General features: G+C 30.3%; 1 protein-coding gene across 1 annotated transcript in view; it reads right to left on the reverse strand.

Annotated features, from left to right (window-relative positions):
- The window catches only part of inaD (inactivation no afterpotential D), a 649,339-nt gene that overhangs the window by 552,376 nt on the left and 73,999 nt on the right, over positions 1 to 22,964 (reverse strand). Inside the window, exon 2 of the mRNA XM_035090055.1 lies at positions 22,658 to 22,752. Within this exon, the coding sequence (XP_034945946.1) occupies positions 22,658 to 22,752 (95 nt within the window). The remainder of the gene's footprint in view (positions 1 to 22,657; positions 22,753 to 22,964) is intronic.

Genomic DNA, 22,964 nt, shown 5'->3' on the forward strand with positions numbered 1-22,964 from the left:
TATGCAGCTATATAAATTCTAGCCGTAAAATTGTTGTTTCTGTTCATAAATGATTGTCACTGAATTATATTCTAATCTTAATCCAATCTTTGTAGATAAAAAAAATTTTTCATTGAATTATTTGTTATTCAATACATATTTTTTAAATCGTTTATTCGATGTTCCAAGTATTTAATACAACAATCTATGATAATATATATTTAAGACTTCAAATTATTGCAATTTATTTAATTAATTAATTCTTTTTAATATCAGCGTAGGTGTATTTGCAATCACTTTTTTAGTATTCACTTTTGACATGGGTGTTGAATCATTTTAGAGGAGTGATGATTTAGACTCTGTTCTATTAATAGATGAGTAAATAATTTATAAGAATCAATTTCTATTCATATTCATAAAATATATCTAATATTCTTTTTCTTAAGTCACAACCATTTGCGATGGAACATCCATAATAAATATACAAATAATCTGAGTGTTTTTCATTTTGGTAATAACATCACTCATGATCTCTTGATAGGACTGAGAACATGCAACTTTTGTCATACTGATCTGCTTTGATTAACCATTGGAAAAAGTTGAAGATCAAATAAGTGCATCATTATATTCAAACAATGCATCTGATAATATAGAAAATATATTTACAGTTTTGGGTTGCTTTCACTTCATGTAAATCTCAGTACAAAGATTCATTTCAATTAACTGTTAGGTTACTGATTAACTGTTAGACTAACTGTTGTTAATCTTCATCTTTACAATGCTTCTAGTATGCTAGTGTATGTTAATCAAATTTTATAAATAAATGCCATGATGACATTTATTTGTATATCTTTTGATATTACATTCCACACGTCATTGATGTGATGTGAAAGTTAAGATTATTCAACCAATATGATTTAAGTGTTTGGAATGGATCTGCAGTACCATAAGGTGTCACATAAATTTAATCAACACAATAAATTGCTTTACATTCTTCTCCATATTAATGTCTGATGTAATGATACCAATTAAAACTTATCTCAGCAATTATTTTGTGATATGAATCAATTTAACGTCCAACATGTGTGGTAACAAATTTCTATTTGACTCATCGATCACTGCTTTCTGTAAATTCACTCTATTTCGTTTCAGCTTTTCGAACTTCAGGTTTATCTAAAGACTTAAATTACTTTGCAACTTCATTTTTTATTTCTGTTCACTCCAAAAGTCAAGTATAATTTATAACGCATTTCTAACGATTTTCATTTTTAAACTCGTCATAGGATGATAAATGTATTAAATATCAACGATGACATAACAACAAATTGTTTAAATATTAATAAATACCAAACATTTCGTAGTTGTAAGATATTTGTTGTTAGTATTAAACACTGATCACCATTTGTTTACATGTTTTATTGTACTGTGGCTGAACTGTACAAAATTCTACAGCTTACCACCAGAGGCACGACGGTGCCGGTAAGAATATTTTGAGACATCTATAATACGTTTTCAGAACTACAATTGGTAGAACTTGGCATTTATAGCAGGTTCGCCTTCGCATTATTTCTGGTATACATTAACAGCTGTCATATGACATGTGCAATGTAAAGCGATAAAGATATTCTGTGAGAACAAATATCTGCTTTTTAAATAATTGCTACATTAGTTTTTTAGTTGAATTCAATTTTTCGTATTCATTCAATATATTATATTATACTATTCAGTTTTTAGTAGTTATTGGAAGTAATATTATATCTATTATTGTGATAGTGGTTATGTTCGTTAAAGATTATATTTTTGACAGATCACATCCATTCCACTATTTATCAGTTATCATTTAGATATAATTATTACTACTGATTTCTTAATTAAGAAGTAAATTATCGATATCACAAGTTTCAGTTCTCCGTGCAATTGAAGTTGAGTAAATATCCTTTAGAAGTTCAGTCTGCTGTGCGACAGAATCCTAATTGAAAAATAAGTAACAATTTTAGTCAGCTGTGCGACTGAATTTTGAAACAATCAAATTACTGTCATCAGCATAATAGCATTAAATAAATTGTAAAATTGGAATTATCTGAATAATAAATACTTTTTTAAAAGGTTATATAAAATCTATCATTTATTCTTTTAACATATTCATATTTACTATCGCAATAAAGTACTATAAAAATGTTAGAAAAACGATTGCAGAATATAATTCTTTATGACAAATGGTTAGAAGATGATCATATCGATCATTTTGCTCGAATATTACAACACCAGTTTGGATATGAGTTCCGGGGATCGTGGGATTTGCAAATACCCGATAGAAACAATTCAATACTTAAAAATAAAAAACATATTCAATTGTTAGATAAAATGGACCTTCCTTTGGGTCATAAATTAGGACATACTATGCTTGGAGGTCACTGGGTTTGCAGTTATTACGATACAAGATCAATTTATATTTTTGATTCTAATAATTCCAAAGTTGTTCACTTTCGATTATATTTAGAACGGTTATACCCTGATTTTTCATTTAAAGATAATCCAATAATTATTCCGGATGTTCAGTAGCAAAAAAACTCATTTGATTGTGGTGTTTTTGCAATTGCATTTGCTACTAGTCTTGCTTATGAGAAATTATCACAAAATTTAAGATATGATCCAACATTAATACGGAAACATTTATTACAAATTTTAAATTCACAAATAATTACAGAGTTCCCAAGTCAAAACGTAAGAGAATATAATGTCAATATAAATAATAAGATAATTAATTCAAATTGTCTTTTCAATTTTGATCGAAAAAGTAGTTTTAACACTGCAGTAGCATCAGTTAATGCCGAAGAAGAAAAAATAGGTATGCAGAAACATAAGCGATTTTCTAGTAGATCATCAAAGAATTGTAGTTTCATAAGTTCAAATATCTCCCCGCTAGATCATGACTCTATAAGGATTATTAAAGAAGGTGAAAAATTGACAGATATAACTTCATATGAGCTATTTTAGCATGTTAATAAATACGTATACTACTTTTTCTCATCAAGACACGTTACTCGTTCAAAGACCTGAAAAAATTGTACCTATTGATTTATGGCAAAAACATATTCAAGTATTATATAGTAGTTCTAATGAGCATTGGATATGTACGTATTATGATGCAAAAAATATTTATATATATATATGATTCACTGAATAGTAAAACATTAAATTCGTACCAAAAGATTTATTTACAACATTTGTATCCCGATTATTCCAAAAATAAAAAGCCTATATACTTTTTAAAAGTACAGCAGCAGCCTAATTTCATTGATTGTGGAGTATTTGCAATCGCTTTTGCAACGTCACTGGTATTTAATCAAAAACCAGAAAATTTAACTTATGATCATTCATTAATGAGGAAACATTTATTAGAGATGTTTGAATCACTAGCGTTAGCCCATTTTCCAGTAGTTAGTAATGAGCATACAAAATTACAATTATCAACCTTAGATGAACTTAATAAAAAAGAAAAAAAAGCACTTAGAAAGCGATTGAGTAGATTGAAATTCAAAAATAATGATATTTTATCACAAATCGAATCCAAAAACATTGATAAAAATCTCGAAGGATTTGCAGAATTGGAAAAGATTACACTTATTAATAGTAAAATAGAAAAAATGAATAAAAAAAGAAAGTTTTCTGAAGTTGGTCATTCAGATAATAGTTCGAATAAAAATTTGTATAATAAGAAAAAACCTTGCAATGATAATGATATTTATAATAACAAATTCTTCAGTGATCGAAAAACATAATGAATTATTATCATTAAAATCTAATAAGAACGATCAGAATGGAAATAACGAATTTCAATACCAGGTAAAAAGCTTGAAGCATGATGATAGCATTGATACACAATCAATCAATAATGATACTGTAAAAACATTAAATATTAATCATACATTACCATCAGTAACTATTGATAAACTGGATCAAAATAAAAATAAGGAAATACAAAGACAGGTTAAACACAATTGACAAAAAATAATAAATTAAAAAGCTTAGATGACAAGTTCTGTGCAATAACTTCTCAAAGATGTGATGTAAGTGAATTCCAACGAGTTGTTCAAACATCATCAGTTGTTGACAAGACTAATACAATTACTAGCACATTGATCAACAAAAATACAATTCAATCAAAAGCAATTAAAATGACACTTAATAAAGAAATCTATATCAGAAAATTACAAACAGTTTTGGATAATGATACTTCTTTGTTAGGTGATCCTATAGAACATCGACTATTATCTGAACGAATTATTAATTGGTGTTTTTCTCAACGAAACATTTATGTTAATCAGACGAAAAATTGTATTGATCAGCTTAGACAGAAGTCTAATTATTATTATACTATTTATCGTGTTTCTAAAGGAATCAACACACAATTGAAAAATTTATGTGGAAAATCCCTTCACACTCGTCCAACAGAACCTTACTTTCGTGATACTGCATACTTATTGGTGAATAACGAACCAATTATTGTTAATCATCAACGTCAGGCTTCTAATATTTTACAAATTGAAAAATGTAGTGATCACAAAATTCGATGGAAATGTGACCATAATTGTAAAATGTACTATATTACCAAAGATAATGAACAGTTTCAGAGTAGTACAACAAAAAACTACGACCAATTTATAAAAAACCGTGAACAATTCATTATTAATGTAGTAAAAATGTATGTTACTTTTCTTGAGAAAATAAAAACCCTTACTTTTAGTAATGTTCGCGAAATTCTTGATCAACTCTTTGTAAAACATTCTTTTGGTAAACTTGGACATTTAGAGAGTTGTTACACATTGAGCAAACCTTGTGATTGTTTATTTATTAGTGTTTGGATATTATCACCTCATTATCCAGCAGTAAGAGCTATAAAGTCATTGATTTATCGAATGAAACTGATAGTACAAAATTTAGTTGAACTAGATCAAGCTTTTGAAAATGCTGATTATGTGATTTTAAAAAATGTTTATGAAAATATGCTAACAAAAGGGAATATTTATGTACAAGAGAAAGAAATTATTTGTTTAAATGAAACTCAGATAAGTGATAATTACAAAAAAGCTTTTACTGCTTTTATGAGAAGATCAATGAATACACCTCGTATTGTTTGCATGTGTTGTCAAAAATTATGTTATGAACGAGATACTCAGGATATTAATAAATTATATAAACCAATTTTTGATAATGTATTATATAAAGATCTTTTGAAATATTTAGGTGATACTAAATCAACAATAAACACTGATTTTATGTGTAAATATTGTCTCAACAAAATTCGTAATAATAAATGTCCACCTACTTGTATGATGAATCATTTGGAAGTAGGTAGTATTCCCAATGAAATGATTGATCTAAATGTCTACGAAAAACTTTTTATCGAACGAGCTAAAGCATTCCAAGTAGTGCAAAGAATGGAAACAGTATCTAAGAAATCATTACCGAATCGAATGAAAATACAAAAATTAAAAGGTACAACATTACATCTACTTTTACCATTAGAAGAGACCTTAGATAAAATTTGTTCAACAACAGCACCAATCAATAAAAATCATGAATTATATATTTTAGTTAATGGACTTTCCTCTAATGATAAAAAGATATGGCAAAGTTTAGTGAATATGAACAAAGTTTTTGAAGCTTTGAATTGGCTCAAAAATCATAATCCTCTATATTCAGAGATAAAACTACCAATGTATTCTGAACATTTACTTGATCATTTACCTTCTGTGGAATATCAGGTAGAAAAGTCACATTCCCAAATAAATGCAGATAATGGAACACTGATATTACCATCTAGTCATTCAAAATCTTTGGAACATAATGATGTACAAGACGATGAAGAGATTGTAAAGTCACCATTTTTGACTCAAGTAACAGATCTCAAGGAAGTTCAAGAAGAGTATACAATCTATCCTATGTATAATAAAAGATTAAATCAAGATTCAACAACTTTATATCAGATGAAAAAAATTCGTGAAGATCCACTGGATAATCGACTTATAACATTAGATTTGTTATGTTTTCCCGATCTTCATCCTTTAGGAAAAAATGGAGAGCATGAAAACGATCGAGTCTTTCGTCTTACTGACACTGAATATGCGAAACTACGTTTAATGTCTGTCGATGCACGATTTCGTCTTAATGTACAATATATTTTTTATTTACTCAGTAAAACTTACATACGTCCGATCAATAGTGGTTTATATCATTTACTTCATATAGTAAATCCAAAGAAACGTTACACTGTCAACGAATATTTGCAAAATTTAGAGAACGGTCATTTAGAAGGAAAATTAACGACGATTTTTGAGCATTTACGAAATACTCCACAATTCTGGAGTCGTCCAAGAAATGATTTACGATGTATGCCATTCTATTATGGACCAGCAACTTGGTTTGTTACTTTATCGCCAGCAGAATATAATTGGGATGATCTTATTCAATATGTTCGTGATATTAATAGTCCGAATTTCGATAAATTATTAAAAAATGAAGTTATAGCATCAGATCCTGTTTCTGTATCTCGATTCATTGAGAATAAATTCCAAGCAATGCTTCAATTTCTTTTATCACAAGATCACCCAATTGGTGAGATAGAACATTTTTTTTGGCGACGTGAATATCAAGGTAGAGGAATACAACATTTTCATTGCATATTTTGGATGAAAGATGCTCCTATCTTGGGAAAAAATACAAATCAAGAAGTAATTAATTTTATATTGAAGTATATAACTTGTAGCATACCAGAAAAAAATATTTCACCTGAACTTTATAGAAAAGTGAATTCGTACCAAAAACATTATCATAACAGTTACTGTTTACGAAATAAAAAAAAAAAATATGGTAATGTAAAATCAGTATGTAGGTTTGGATTTCCTCGACCTATGACTGAAAATTTTGTTTTGCGTGATACTGCTGAGTCTATTGCAGGTAGAAAAAATTTGAAATCAAAAAGTCGTCTCTATGATCTTATGCGTAAACCAAATGAAATATATATCAATGATTATAATCCTATCGTTTTGTGTGCATGGGAAGGAAACATGGATATACAATTCATTGGAGAATCTTCAACCAATATTAACTCAATATTGTACTAAATACTCATGCAAATCAGAATCCGCCAATTCACTTGAAATATTAGATGATATTAATTCTACAAAAACTTTAAATCAAAAATTATGGAATATTGCTTTTCGTATTTTAAATCACCGGGAAATTGGTAGTCTTGAAGCTGCTGGTACGCTTTTGGGCCTTCCTTTGTATGGTAATGATTCAAACACTACCATCAAATGGTTGAATGTATCAATAATAAGAAATAGAATTGTAAAACAATATAATACTATTAAAGAATTAGATTCGGATTCAGAAGATATATTTTGTGCTTCTCTAATTGATGATTATTATCCGAATTGACCTAAAGAACTAGATGATTTATCATTATTCAATTTTGCTACTTGGTACGATGTCGTGAAAGTAAAACCTGTCAAAGAGAAAAATGTTGAAATTTACGAAATTGGCAATTCATTATTTTTAAAGAAACGATCAAGAGGCTATTCAATTAATCATTTTCAATTCAATGTGGAGACTGAACCTGAAAAATACTATTATGCATTACTTTTACTGTATAAATCATGGAGAGATATTGATGAATTAAAAGATAACTTTCATACTTATACTGAAGCATTCGCTGCAAATATTCATGAACTCGAAGACGTCGAAAAATATCATGAAAAATGTACTGAATTACGTAAAGGAATAGATACTATCAAAGAAACCATAGAAAAACATTTGCAAAGTGATGAGAAATCTATTCAGCAACCAAATAAAAACATTATTCATAAAAACGATAAAATTACAAATCAGTTAGATTCAACAGATGAAATTTCACTCAATTCAAAATATAATAAACAAAACGTAACAGACACTGATTTATTGAATATGATTTCAGCCTTAAATGAAGATCAATTACGAGTGTTTGAAAAAGTTAAACATTCTATTGAATCAAAAAATGAAATTCTACGTTTATATGTAAGTGGTGCTGGTGGTACAGGCAAAAGTTTTTTAATTAATGTAATAAAATGTTAGATAAAAAAAGAAATGAATAAAAATGTTGTTGTTACTGCTCCTACAGGGATTGCAGCATTTAATGTCGATGGTATTACAATATATAAAGCATTTCGTTACCAGTTGAATATGGCCATGCCTGCCAGTACTATCAGTTATCTGATAATGCATTGAAGGCATTACGCTCCGAGTTTAATGATGTTATTTTAATCATTATTGATGAAATATCGATGGTATCTAATATCGTTCTACTTTATATTCACTTGCGTTTGATGGAAATTTTTAATGCTGTAGATCAAGTCGACGGTTGGTTTGGTAAAGTACACATACTTGTGTTGGGAGATTTATTCCAACTTCCGCCGGTTCGAGAAGATTCAGCTTTTGTAGATTTATCGCCTCAAAAAATAAAAAAACTTTTAGGTTCTCTAGGTAATTTCAATCTTTGGAAAAATTTATTTAGTTACGATGAATTAGTAATAAATATGAGACAAAGAACAGATCATGAGTACAGTGATTTGCTTACTCGACTTCGAACCGGTGCTACGACTTCTTATGATATTGAATTATTAGAGCAACGTAAAAAGGTTATTACCCATGTGAACTCGAATATTAATGATAGAATAAAAGAACTATCCGACTATATTAACAAATTACCTAAGAATACTGTCTGTTTGTTACCTACATGCCGTCAATGTGATATTCTTAATTCTACGATGCTAGAACAAATTTCAACTAAAGAAATTATGCTTGTAGCTTATGGCATCATAGATAGTCCAAATCAATTGAAGAAAAAAGTAGAAAAAATGTTAACAAAATTAGAAGACGATGATACAAGGACTGCTGGACTTGCTAAAATAATTAAAGTGAAGATAGGTACAAAGATAATAATAAGACGTAATATTGACGTTACTTTAGGGCTTGTAAATGGTGCTATTGGAGAAATTAAATCAATCTCAGAATCAACTCAAAATGAACAAATTGAATCTATTACTATCCAACTAGCTGACAGTAAGGAATATACCATTGAACGAATGAGTGCTAAATTCCAAGTAATGAACAATGCTTATGTTATTCGAAAACAATTTCCAATATGTTTAAGTTATGGTATAACTATCCATAAAAGTCAGGGATTAAGTTTAACAAATGCAGTTATAGATGTCAGTAATCATGTATTTACGTCTGGGCAAACTTATGTAGCACTTTTACGATTAACTACATTAGAAGGTCTTCATTTAATAAATTTCGATCCTTCACAAATCAAAGCCAGCCCTTTAGCTATAGATGAATATAATCGTTTAAGAGCAAAATATAAATCTGAATTACTAGAAATTACATTAAACGAAAGACGTCGAATGAAAGTAATCGATTTACAATAGGCTGTAAATGAATCAGATATTTCTGATAATAATCATAATTTTTCAGAACGTAAATCTTACAATCGAGAAATTACGATAAATGGATTAGAAAACTATAACGGAAGAAGTAGTTTTGCTAATGCTACTATACAATCAGTTTTTAATTGTATTCTTACATCAAATTTTTTTAGCGATCTAACTAGCCACTCCAAGTGCCTTTTGAAACAATTATTATTTAAGTATACAAATAATCACAGCAATTTGAGCACTTCGACCCTGCTCGAAGATATTGGAAATGCTTTGAATACTGATGAAGAGAAGGATCCTCTATTACTGTTTGATTTGTTATGTGAGAAATATTATGAAATTAAACCACTATTCACTAATCATATGCAATATGTGGATCGATGTAATAATTGTAGTTATATCAATACATACTCAGAGGAAACTATTCGATTATCGTTTCCTATTCCTTCAAGTACAATGAATATTAACAGCTTACTTAGAAACTCTTATTCCCATTGGCTAAAAGGAAAAGGTACTTGTCCGAAATGTAATCAAGAAACTGAATGTCAACGTAAAATTACTATATCTTTTACTGGACCATTCGTTGTTATTTCTTTAAACATATTTTCTGATGGTAAAAAAATCGATAAAAATTATACTAGAGGCATTCTTCAAGGTACGTCAATGGAAAAAATAAATATTGGTGATAAAATATACATGGTGAAAAGCGCTGTATTCTATTAAGGTAACTATATATCGCAAAGTCATTTCTACAGTATGATAAAAGAAAGTACATCTTCGAAGTGGGTTAAAGTTGATGATTTAAATCATGAGTATGAAAGATGGCCAGTCAATAGTAAACGGGCTTATGTTTTATTTTTATACAATAAAAATTCTAAAATTTCGAAAAAGGTATGAAGTATCTCACAAAATAAAGAGTAAAATTAATTTGTAAATTAAAACAATTTCATTGATAGATATGTAAAATTACCCACAGAATTGAAGTTACATATTCGTTCTACTTAAGTATTTCAATGAAAGTTCACTGATTCATTGCCAATTGAAATTATGCAATAGAAAATTATATATATTCAGGTAATCTTATAATTTTGATGATTATTGAAACATAAGAAATAAATAGTCGGGTAAGGGATGGCTATACGGGGAGGAGGAGGCCATTGGAAAATAGTGTACTATTATGTAAAAAATGTACTTTTCTTTGCAAAAAAGTGTTTGATCGCTACCATCTGTAGCATTAACATGAGCTTCTTTTTCAAGCAAAGGTGTAACCATGCTTTAATTTATTACGTAATTTGATGGATTAAGTTTCATAGAATAATGTTGTTGCAACGATGTTCTAATGAATTCCACATCATATTACCTCAATTTCGCTTAACTCATCTCGAATCAACTTCCCTCGGTGGAAACATGGTCAAAGTAAAAGCTTATAGCTTGATATTTAAAAATTGTAAAGTTAATATTTACAACTCATATTGCGGTACTGCTTTTACACTTTGCAATTATTAAACTTGATGATTTAGAAACCATGACGATGCTATTCGATAAAAAAGTTAATACATCTTAGTAATAAACAGCATCATAATCCGGTCAGAATTGCAATCTTAAATCACAAAAGAGAAGCATCAAATTTACTCATGGGAAGAGCAACTTTTATGAGGAAATTCAAATCCATGGTTACTCTTGACCATCGAACATAGAGAATCACTATCTTTCCACCGAAAGAAGTTGATTAGAATTAAGTTAAATAGAAAGTAGTGTTTTTACCGTATCAAAGCAGTTGATTTTGAGCAAAGGTATAGGATGTGGTATTGTATATATCCTAAAATCCATTAAGTACTATAGACTAAAAATAATACATCGACTTCGCTCAACTCAACATAAACCAACATCTTTCGGTTAGAACATAGACAAAATAAGAGTTCGAAACTTGATTACATTGATTACGCACATTTTGCAAGCGTTAAATTTAATGATTCAACGATTATCGAAATGCTATTGAATAGAGGGGCTAACATAGATCTCATAAATGATCAGCAGTTTATTGAAAAAATACTTAAAATCCGCAAAAAACAGACATCTGTGAATGTCTGTAAAAAATGGCGCCAAGTCCACATTCAAATGATCGTTGAATGTTCAATTCAATATTTTTACATACAAAAAAAGATTTAAAATCATAAAATTTCTCCAAGTCCTGTTTCCATTTATGAGAAATATTTCGATATTTCCAATATCTGTAGTTAAGGAAAAAAAATATAACTTTTTTGCCTTAATCATTATATACTTTTAAAACCGACATTTCACGATGTCGGCAAAACTTTGTGCTATGTACATACACATGTCAAATGGTGTTAGATATGTAATAATTTCTATGTGATTAATTATTTAATTCATTAATGTTTAGATGACAAAAACTTCTGAAATCACAAATAATGTCGAATCACTTATAAAATTAACGACAACTTTTTTTTATTCTCGACTAATAATAAAGAAAAAAAAATTCTTTAAATAATCTCCAAATATCTACAAAAATATATCTCAAATAAGTAGTTATAAATTAACGATGACTTTGAAACTGATTTATATTAATCTCAAAAAATATTTTTTGAAAAAAAATAATTGACACGACTTGGCACAATTTTTGCAAATCTTTCTTACGGGAATATTTGTGGATTGATATTTCGAGAAGGAACGTTAAAATTGTGCCAAGTCGTGTCAATTATTTTTTTGATTAAGTCACTTGTTAGAAACTATTTAATAGCTTCGATAGTGTTACCGGAAATATGATCAATAATAGCTACCCTTCTATATCATCTGAATAACCATTTCAAGTGACGTTCCTCAGTCATTCCTCAGAAATATTGTCAGCTTGATTAAAAATATCGATGCTCATGAAAAAATCGCATATAAATGATGAGGATGTGTATGTAGAAATCATACGACATCGATACTGTGCTCATATAAACACAATATCGATCAACTGCTGTTAGTCTAGGAGCTATAATTTCAAACTCTATTCCAGTGTGTAGTAATTCGAGAAAAGGGATAAAAAAATTCTTGGATTACAGATTCTTGTAGCGTTTGTTCATTTGAATTTGTAATTTGGTAAAAAATGCCTTCATCTACCTCTTACCCGTTACGTCATAAAAACATGCTGAATTATTATATATTTTATGGCTACTAGAGTAATGATAGTTGGTCAAGATCATTTTCATACAAGTACAATATCGGTCTCGTACAGATATTTGAGATACATAAAAAAGCGCTTAGGCTTCAGTGTTTTATCGTATTATGTGAAGAACTAGAACCTATTCTAATGTACTATACTTTACAAAATATGAAAGTAAAATTGTATATTTGGGTTGATAAGTTCAATAAACTCGTTGTTTTTTTTTAATACATAGCGTCATTAGGAGCAGATATTTCTTAGATTTATAATGAAAACTAACATAAAAAATAAACGTACAAGACATTACACGATGATGTAAATCAATTTGCAGAATATGAGAAAATCGGAACTTACCTGCCCAGACTGTACAATAAATTTATATCGATCAAATGTGAACTGCAAATGATTAATGATATTATTAACATTATATAATATTAAATTAAGTATTGAGTCTTATTAAAATTAAGTAATTAGGTAGGATTATTTTCAATTTTAATTGTTCTTTTTTTAGGAATTATTCGTTATTTAGAAATGTTTTTCTGTACACTTTCTTCATGTTCATTTCTTACATGCCTATTGTAACTAAATGAGCAAGTCAAATGTTTTTGACAAATGACGCAAAATAATTTGTTATTCATTTTTCATTTATTTCAATGAGCCTCCAAAAACGGTATTGTTTTGAATCTACGTTTACAATTGAAGCATGCTCTTGATTGTAAACATGCAGCATCTTCTTTTCATGATGATGGTGGTAGATGATCATCAGCTGCTGATATGCAGGAAACTGTCGTGCTTCGATTGTTGGCCCACATTTTCATCATGTGGACCAATAATCTGAGATTGTTTATAATACTTTCATATTCCTTTATCGGCTAACAAAGCTTAACTGATAAGGGCAGTGTCATCTAGCGGGAAAATCGGCATTTAAACATACGATTGACTCGGGTGGTAAGTTACTGGTCGGTAAAACAAAGCTGTCCTCAGGTTGTCATTTAGCATAGACTTAAACCAAAGTAGCACAGACATGAACCTCGATCTGTTTTATCGGGCGGGTCAACTCTACTTACTTATTTCAGAGAAGAGAGACGTAAATAGAAGTTTATTTCTTATGGGATAATGTGGCCGGAAATTTTGATACGTGTTGTTGCTGTCAGATGGCAGAATGGTCGAGATTCAGAGACGTTTCTGAGCGTAGAGCGGAGCTCAAGTTCTGTCATGTAGTGGTAGGAGACGAACAGTTTCCTAACATCGTTCTCTAAGAAAATTTCTCTTTCATGTTAACAGGAGAGAAAAAAATAAAAAAACGAAGGAGTTGATAGATTTGTTTCGAATTTTTTTTTTAATAAAACGAAAAATTAAGACGAAGACAATGATGAGGGTGCGGAGTTTCAATTATCAAAAAGTAATTGAGCACGCGCCAAACATTGACCACTTAACCCGTGGGTTTTTCGACGTAAATAACGCTATTGTAAAAAGGTAGACCCGCATCAGTCATAAAATCGGATTACCCACATAAAAAAGTACCACTTGTTCGTCTTCAGATGTAAAAATGTTAAAACTAGACTCGTAGTCCAGTCAAATGAGGGAAATGGGATAATTTTAGTTTGCTGCGGCCAAAGTGATGATTTATAGATAACTAGATCGAAAATTTTGCGAGGAACACGATGGTGTAGGTCAAGAATGTTTAAAAACCTTCTAAAACCTTTTAAAACCTTTAACCAAAATGAGAACGATTTAAATAATTTATTGTCCATAAAAATAATAAAAAAATTGATAAAAAAAAATTTTTTTTTTCTGAAAATGTACTTTAATATTCCATTTTTCGAAATAAATTGCCACAAAATAATATTTGTAGCGTTAAGTATTTTTTATTAATTTTCTTAGACGTGACTGGAGCTTTCGTCATTAGTGAAGCTTCAGTCGCGAATAACTGTTTATCTATCATAAATATGAAAAAAGTGTTCAGTACTTTTTTCATTAAAATTAAATTCTGAACAACTTTTATTTAAAACATTTTTCTATATCTATGATAGAAATCGAGAAATTCGCGATGGGGGGCGGCTTTTCGCGATTTACTCCCCTCCCTATGCGTGCCAAACATTCTTGACCTACACCGTCGTGTTCCTCGCAAAATTTTCGATCTAGTTATCTATAAATCATCACTTTGGCCGCAGCAAACCAAAATTATCCCATTTCCCTCATTTGACTGGACTACATATTTTGGCAATAATAATTGTATTGATACTTTTTTACTTCCCTTATTACTATATATATTTACATTTGAATATCAATTAGTGTTAAAAAAGGTAATTGCAATCGAATTAATAATCCTTAATTCAACAATAGGTATTTATTGTACTATAAATTACTGTAATTATGTATGTCATAATTATTCATTAGGCGATCTGCTTTACATTTTAATATTATTAACTTTATACCTTTCTTGATTTTTAATTATGCAATGGTTCAATTATTCATTTTAATAACATCGATATTTTATATTTTCATTAAAATTAAATGAAAAACTATAATTAACTGAACAATTTAAATGATTCATAAAAATGTATTCGAACTCATTTTGTAGGTATATTGTTACACATAAACATAATGGTTGGTACAAATACTGATCTAAAGCAGCTTAAAAGATTGGAGACTAGGGAAAACCATGGAATGAACAAAAAAGTTTAAATGAAAAAAACAGCTTAGCCCATGTCTCATAGAAACGTTACAATTATTTTAAAAATCATTATAGACAAAAAGAGGGTTGATAATATCATTAATTAAAGTTGATTGATTATAAAATCTCTCTATATTACTACTTTCACTTTTATCAAAGTAACTCGATTCAAAAAACTTAGAAAATCGTGATATAATAACACTCAAATGCTACAATGAATTATTCGTAAAAAATAAATATTAACTAAAAAGTTGATCGACTTATATCTAACTAACCAACTACCCTTTTAATTGAAAAAAAAAAAAAAATTTTCAAAAATATTCTTTTCTTCAGCATATATAAAGTCGTTGGAGATACGCAAAGAAGTATTTATATATAGAAACAAATATTTTTTAATATCAATTGATTAATATATCAATGAACTAAGACGGAAGCTGTCAATAATGAAAAGTGATTCAAAAACTTACCTTTCGTTTTTAGAAAAGCGATGAAACGAGAGATGCGGCATCCTCGATGACACATTTTCGCATTTGAAAAATGTACATACATTTGTAGCTGGCATTTTTGCATACACAATGCACAATCACTTATACACTGTATGCACTCTCGAAAAAAATCAAACAAATTTATATACTGATATATAAATTAAAGCAATGAATTCAATCGATAATTTTGAGTTGTAACTTTCCAAGAATTTCGGAAAATCTGAGAATTCAAGTTGGCTCTTTCTGCCGCGAAGCATTTTTTCTATGCGTGCGCCTCTTTGGAGGGGAGTAGGCGTGACTGTGCCAAGAACACTGTCGCCACCTGGTTTTAGGGTACAGAAGCTTACATGTACAGTATCGCCGTCTGGCGGTTGGGGTGATAACTTTGTGGTTTGGGGTGATCTGGGGTGATCCCCAAATGGAACACGGCATTGTGATTCTATTCACGTCTCTCTTCTCTGCTTATTCACTGATGTTATAAGAAAAAAAAGACGATTTTATTTCACTTACTGAAACTTAAATAAATCAAAGTGACAGAATAAAACGCAATTGCCAATCTCACGCATCATCGAAATATTACGGAGGCTATTCTTACCAGTGTTAGTGGAATAATGGCTCTCTAGCAGGCTATGTTGTACATCCTGCCATACAACGGTACTAATATTTCATTAAAAACATTAATTCAAGATGGAAAAAACAGTTGCGCCTTAATCCCAGAAGGTTTAAGGGAGGCGTATTTTAACACGGTTTGTTCAAAACTAAAAGCACGGCTTGTGACACGGTTGCTGGTTGAAAAATAGATTCAATCGAAACATTAGAGGGAGCGTTAAAAGAATATTTTGCTCTACAAGAATAATATTCTTATTATTGTGCTGATATTCAAACAGTTAGATTATGTCAAGACAAATTAGTTCTTAGCTATTATGATAGAATTAAACGAGTTCGTAATAAAGCAGTATCTTTACTAAAGGAAACTTTTGCAGAAGCAGAAATGAATACTATTGGAAAATTATTAGACAGTTTAGCGTTAGATTTATTCAAACGGAATTTACCGGACAATTTAGTTTATGAAGTGAACATACAAAATTTCGGAAAAATAGAAAACGCATATAAAATCGCATGTAGAATCGAACGTCTTCGTGGTAGACGATCTACGTGGATCTTCGGAAAAACTTAAATTATTTATGATATGATACGCTAATCGACGTGACACAAATGACAAATCAACAGAACATGCTACAAGAGTGGTGCATTTTCAAGATGATAAGCGATGAGGTAGAATGCCCTTCAGAGCTAGTTCCTCTTAAAATTTTAAAATCCTACAAGGTAATCGCTTTAACTCTCCTTAGAGGCGAAAACATAATAATGGATATATAGGATCCAAGTCACCAATAAGATATAATACACAGATACCTTATTCATTTCCTTCAATGCTATACCCTTTTTCATACCCACCTTGTATGTACATGCCACAAATGTACCCACCTCCCATGGCACCATATCAACTAACCTTAAAGAAACGAATACCTTCTCAACAACGATATACCTAACAACAGAACTACCAGAATAATCAATAAAAAATCAATAATCAGAATGAGCATTTAAACTCTCAAAAGACTCGTCATACGGACGCACTGGCAGGTCAGAGAATTACAGAGCAAATGCGTCCACCCAGTGTCAAATTTTTAAGTCCTAAAATGTCATCAATTGGACTCACATCCAGGGAAACTCTCCTATAACTGAGATAAAATCACCTGATTCAAGAAATTGAAAAACTAATTTTCTAATCGATTCGGAAGTGGCAAGTAGGAAAATTACTTCACGACGGTGTGATAAAATCATCATTATCACCTGATAATTCACCTCTATGGATAGTTCCTATAAAAGCAGATTCTAAGGGAAATAAACGCTGGAGAATGGTAATCGATTTTTAACAGTTAAATGAGAAAACAACGAGCCGTTACTCTTGATCTTTTAAGTAATTTTATCACATTGCGATAGATTTCTGGAATTGGGTTGTTCGCGGACGATGTCGCGATAATCTGCTTGTACACTATATGTATTCTTCTGATATATTATTCATAGTGTAACAAAAATATTACACAATGAGAATATGACAGATTTTAACCCTTATAAATATCTATATCCAAATTGTTCTTTTTCACTTGATTCTTGATGTTGGCCTTCTTTATGTTAGTTGATATTTCTCTCTTTCCAGCAGATGTTAGTTCAATGCTGACGTATACCTAAAGCACATTACTCGTTGTTTTTCCAAGCAAATTTCTGTATGATAACCCGGCTGTAAGAAATACATGTTTTAATCATTTCAATATACATTGATTTTTCAGTCAAATCCAACTTTTGTGTTATACAGTCTACTTTTTTTCACTGTATTATTTAGTTGTTACACCATCCTTCTCGATGCCAGTCCATGTTAGATCGTTTGCCAGGTCTGAATGGATGGCTTCAGAAAGCATTAGATTGATGCTTTCATTTGAAGATTGTCCTTCTAGGCTGATAAAGTGATTTATCAACATGGCCAGCTGCTTACATTTCATGCTGAAAAGATAATACATGGTGAAATAAAAAAATCTAACTCAATTTTATTCTTGACATAAATTATTTTCATTGTATGTTCTTGCGTACTTTACACCTTTTATCAATTTTGCTAAGTCTGGATCCATTTTGTAAGACTAAGTTATTGGTAGTGTTTTTTCAGTCTTAATTAACTCATCTACATAACTTGTTTGAAGTTGTCGTGATTTCACAGTAGTTTTTGCCTCTTCACTTTGTTATAATAATTTTATTCCTGAGATTGTGTCTTTCAATAATGATACATTAATATTTGTTACATCTGGTAGCATTTTTTATGTTGAACACAATATTGTAGAGTTTGTATCCGTTCCCAATATTACATGATTTCACTTTACTTACATCATCATTTGTTTGTTCAGTTGAAAAATCAGAAACATAGTCTTTGATATATTTCTCTTTTTTTTTTTTACCACTCTGCGGAATTCTGCGGAATTACTCTCATAAAGTGTTCCATAAAATCTGCAATTCGCTTGCATTGCTATAGACTTCATAGACAATAAATAAACCTATAAAGTATAATGAACAGTCTTGATGTCAAATTTCCACCAAATTCATAAATGATGTTTTTAAAAAGCTTAAAATAGAGGCAGGCTGAGACATAAGACAACCACCTTTAATGTGCAAACAAACACCTTTTTCTATTAAAAAAAAGAAAAAATTCCTTTTCGCAACCTTGTATTTTTTACGTTTTGGCCTAGCTTTACAGCCAATAGACAGGGAAGGAGTACAGATATGTTTAACTGCAAAAATTGATTAAACGACCGATTTAAATTTAACGTGTGTTATAACTTTGATGAGCTAGTGTAAGAGGATGGAAACTAGATTACGGGTGGACGGCAATTAGAAATTGAGTGGACGGTATATTTTGGGATTTTTGGATACTAGGACAGTTAGGACTGTTGAACAGGTGTAAATAAATCGGCTGACACGAGTCAACAGTAACACTTAACGATTTATTAATCACTAAAATAACAATAACAAGTGAAAACAATGATACGAAAGTCTGTCTGATAACTGTATAAAATGACTTCACTGAAACTGAGTCTTTGAATGATCTGTGTACAGTCTTGAGTTCTCTGAGATTTGTGATATAGCATTCACTGATATTTGACACAAAACGTTTACTGATACGTCTAATAATGAGTTCACTGATAATGTCTGATGAGAGTTAGGCTGATTGGCGAGTTTACAATCATTACTGTAGATGATTAACTGCTGTGTCACTCTACGTTAAAGGAGACCTTAAATTGTCTAATTAGTCAGTGGAGAGAAAAATATCAGGCTATAGACAGAATACTCCTGACCAAGTAACAAAATATTATCAAGATAAATTACTGAAGTAAACCCTTGATTCCCCAAGAGGGTAACTACTGGACGCATTATCTTTGTAAATACATAAAGAGCTGTATTTAACCCAAAAGGCAAACACTCAATTTCATAAATATAAACATTAAATCTAGTGATTTCATAAAACAATTGGGCGTCCAAAGATCCCGAGCTGTCCGAATATTCTTAAGCTTAAAACGTTCTGTACGAATAAATTTATTTAATTGTTTTAAATTAAGTATTAGTCTACTTAAACCGTCCGGTTTTAGAATCAAAAAAATGCTGGAGAGAAATTCATTTCAAATTCTGTGAGTTTTCCAATAGTTCCTTTATTCATTAAATTACTAATATGTTCTAATAATTGCTTTCTTTTGTCTATTTACTAAGGTCCTTCTGCCAGTTCTACATCTTGAACTGACTCTTGGGTAAATGGAATAACATAACCTTCAAGCCATTTTAAGACTACTGTCAGAGAAAAATTCTTTTCAAGCTAGGACAAACATCTTTAGTCTGCCTGCTGACGTACTCACCGATAGTAACGCAAGTTTCTCTCGTAAGTCAAACCCGTCGATTTTCTCGAATACTTCCGGTAAGCGGATAGCCTTTGCTGCTAAATGCTGTGTCGATACTGCCCCCTTCTTCTCGACCCTATCTGATGAGTTGTCATATGACGAGGAGGCGGTCTCAAGTTTTTAAAGGATACCGTGTTTCAGTCACTTGAGGGCTTTCTTGATTCTCTTTAATCTGCTTCAATTCCTTTACAGATTTTTCTGATAAACTTTGAGCTATTGTTTGACGAGCTAATCGAATCCGTCTTAACAATTGGATATATATTTTATCCAATGGTTTAAGTGTGGATGTAATAAAATTGGTCGAAAGTTGGAAGCCAGATTATTGATATTTCTGCAAGTTGAATAGATGAATAAAAGAAGTCGTTGTCCCTGACTCATATTACAAACAGAATATTCTCTCCTTTATTTATTGTTTGCTTATGTTCCCCAGTCAAAATATAGGTCCTTGTTGAAGCCCTTTTAGATTATTCTTTTCATTTTCAGTGTTATGTATTTTTGCTCTTCAAAGGTGTCGCAGATACATCAAAATTCGGAAATAGAGCTGTATGCTATTTATTTTAAGAAATTCAACATAAACTCAATGGAGTAGAAATTGATCGCAACAAAAATTTCGCTCTTACAAGTCTTATGAAAAGAAAACAATTTGCATAATGCCGGCTGGCTAAACGATAGACAATAATTATACGATGATAAGAGTGTTCTATAATTTTGCTCTTTAAAGGTGTCAATATGTAAATCATATGCTTAACCTTAGAGACTTTAAGTTCCTCTTTTCAGTCCTAGCCTTTCGACCAATAGACAGGGTTGAGGGGATATGATAGAGAAAGTAAAAATATGTAATTTATATAAAAACAATAACAAAATGGATTGAATAAATAATTATTGAAAAATTATAATAACAATTTAAACGTTACCAACAGATGAAATATATTTTAGATAATCATGCGAAATAATTGAAATACATTCAGACATTACACACTATTAAATTTTGACATAAGCCCAGTAAAGTGAGCGGGTAATAGCTAGTTAATGATAATTTTCTTTGTTATATTCATCCATCACTTAATTTTGTCTTATTCAATCATCTAAAACATCATTTCATTCTTAATTTATAACAAAATCCATTAAAATTGATATGTAACTCGCGGAAAATACTTCTTATTATTTATAACAGTATTTTTTTGGTACAATTATTTTACAAATAATTTTTTCCTCATTTTACTACCAATAATTTCTAAAAAAAATTTATTTAACTCGATATACAACACGCGAGAACCATCCTTTATTATTCAGAACATCGATGTCTCTTGGTTAGGTAAGGGAGAAGAAAATATTACAAGGTTAGCGTAAAAGAGAGTGATAACAATACGTAAGGCAAAGAAGAGGGCACTGTAAGGACCCCAACGTGAAAGTAAGTGATAAAAGACACATTCAGTAAGAGAGAACACATGATAGAGTGCTCGATAAAGTAGAGTGAAACATTAAGCGAAAAAATCTTGAATAGTAGAAATATCACTGTTAGGGGTGTGGCTTATTCATAATTCCGTCAACATTTAAAGAAAAATTCTTGTTTGACGTTTAATCGGAAGCTTATGATATTAGATAACTACTCATTAAATATAGAAGCATAATATGTAGCAATTATAAAGATGCGTTGATGATGTCGCACCAAATTTTTCGTGTATAGAGTAGTAGGTAGCTTTAACGCTCATGGAAGAAATAGCACGCTAGTGAGAAAAAAAGAGAGTGAGAGAAGGTGAATGTGCACTTGGTGCCGAGCATCTACCGCTACTTTAGATGAGGTAAGGTACTTTGATTTGCGGTTCGAGTATTGTCAAGTACAATAATATATAATTCCTTATTCGTACTTTCACAGTTTTTCGTACGTTCTTATTTTTACTATAAAGCCCTAATATTTTTGTAAGTACTTATGTTACGGATGACCAAGAACAGATAATTACAATTTTTTCGTTTCTTTGGTCACAGAATGTTATCATAGCACGAGGCTTAGAGCTGTGTAATAGTTATTGTCACATTTGATAACTCTAATCAAACAGTAGCCTCGAAAACAACTCATAGCGTTAAATCGTTTGATTGAATTATGATCACTATAATAAAACTGCTAAAAAAAAAAGTTCACTTGATTTTTTATGTCTTATTTGCTCATCAGTAGGGCGATTAACTACGACAAAGCCATGCGTAGCTATGATAAATATTTCTTTAAATACTAAACAAGCAAATACGATCACACACGTTTGATGTACCTACTAAAATTACGATTCAATGGAAATCTAAATTAAATTCATTGGAAATTAAATTTTTCTCATTATTATCGGATTCATTTTATTATTGTGAGATATTTTGATATTCTCTATACATACTCCGACAGCTGAGCGTCCGATGAGAGAAGATTATTCAAAACGTCATGATTGTTGAAATGAGTCGAATCTTCTTTTTTCTCATTATATTCATTTCCCTGAAAAAGAAATATCGATAGTTATGAGTCAATACAGTTATTTTTTACAAGAAAATTGGAAATATCATAAGAATTTCTGACCAAAAAACTTCGCGAGATGGTCACCGTCAATTTAGCTGAGGCTTAAATGTAATAATCTAAGTCGAAAATGGTAAACTACGTATTTCTCCTTTCTGCCCTCTGTTGTAATTGATGCTGATAAAACTATTCCT

This window comes from Chelonus insularis, unplaced genomic scaffold, assembly GCF_013357705.1.
Source record: "Chelonus insularis isolate UGA/USDA-ARS -01 unplaced genomic scaffold, ASM1335770v1 contig_72_pilon, whole genome shotgun sequence".
Classification (NCBI taxonomy): Eukaryota; Metazoa; Arthropoda; class Insecta; order Hymenoptera; family Braconidae; genus Chelonus; species Chelonus insularis.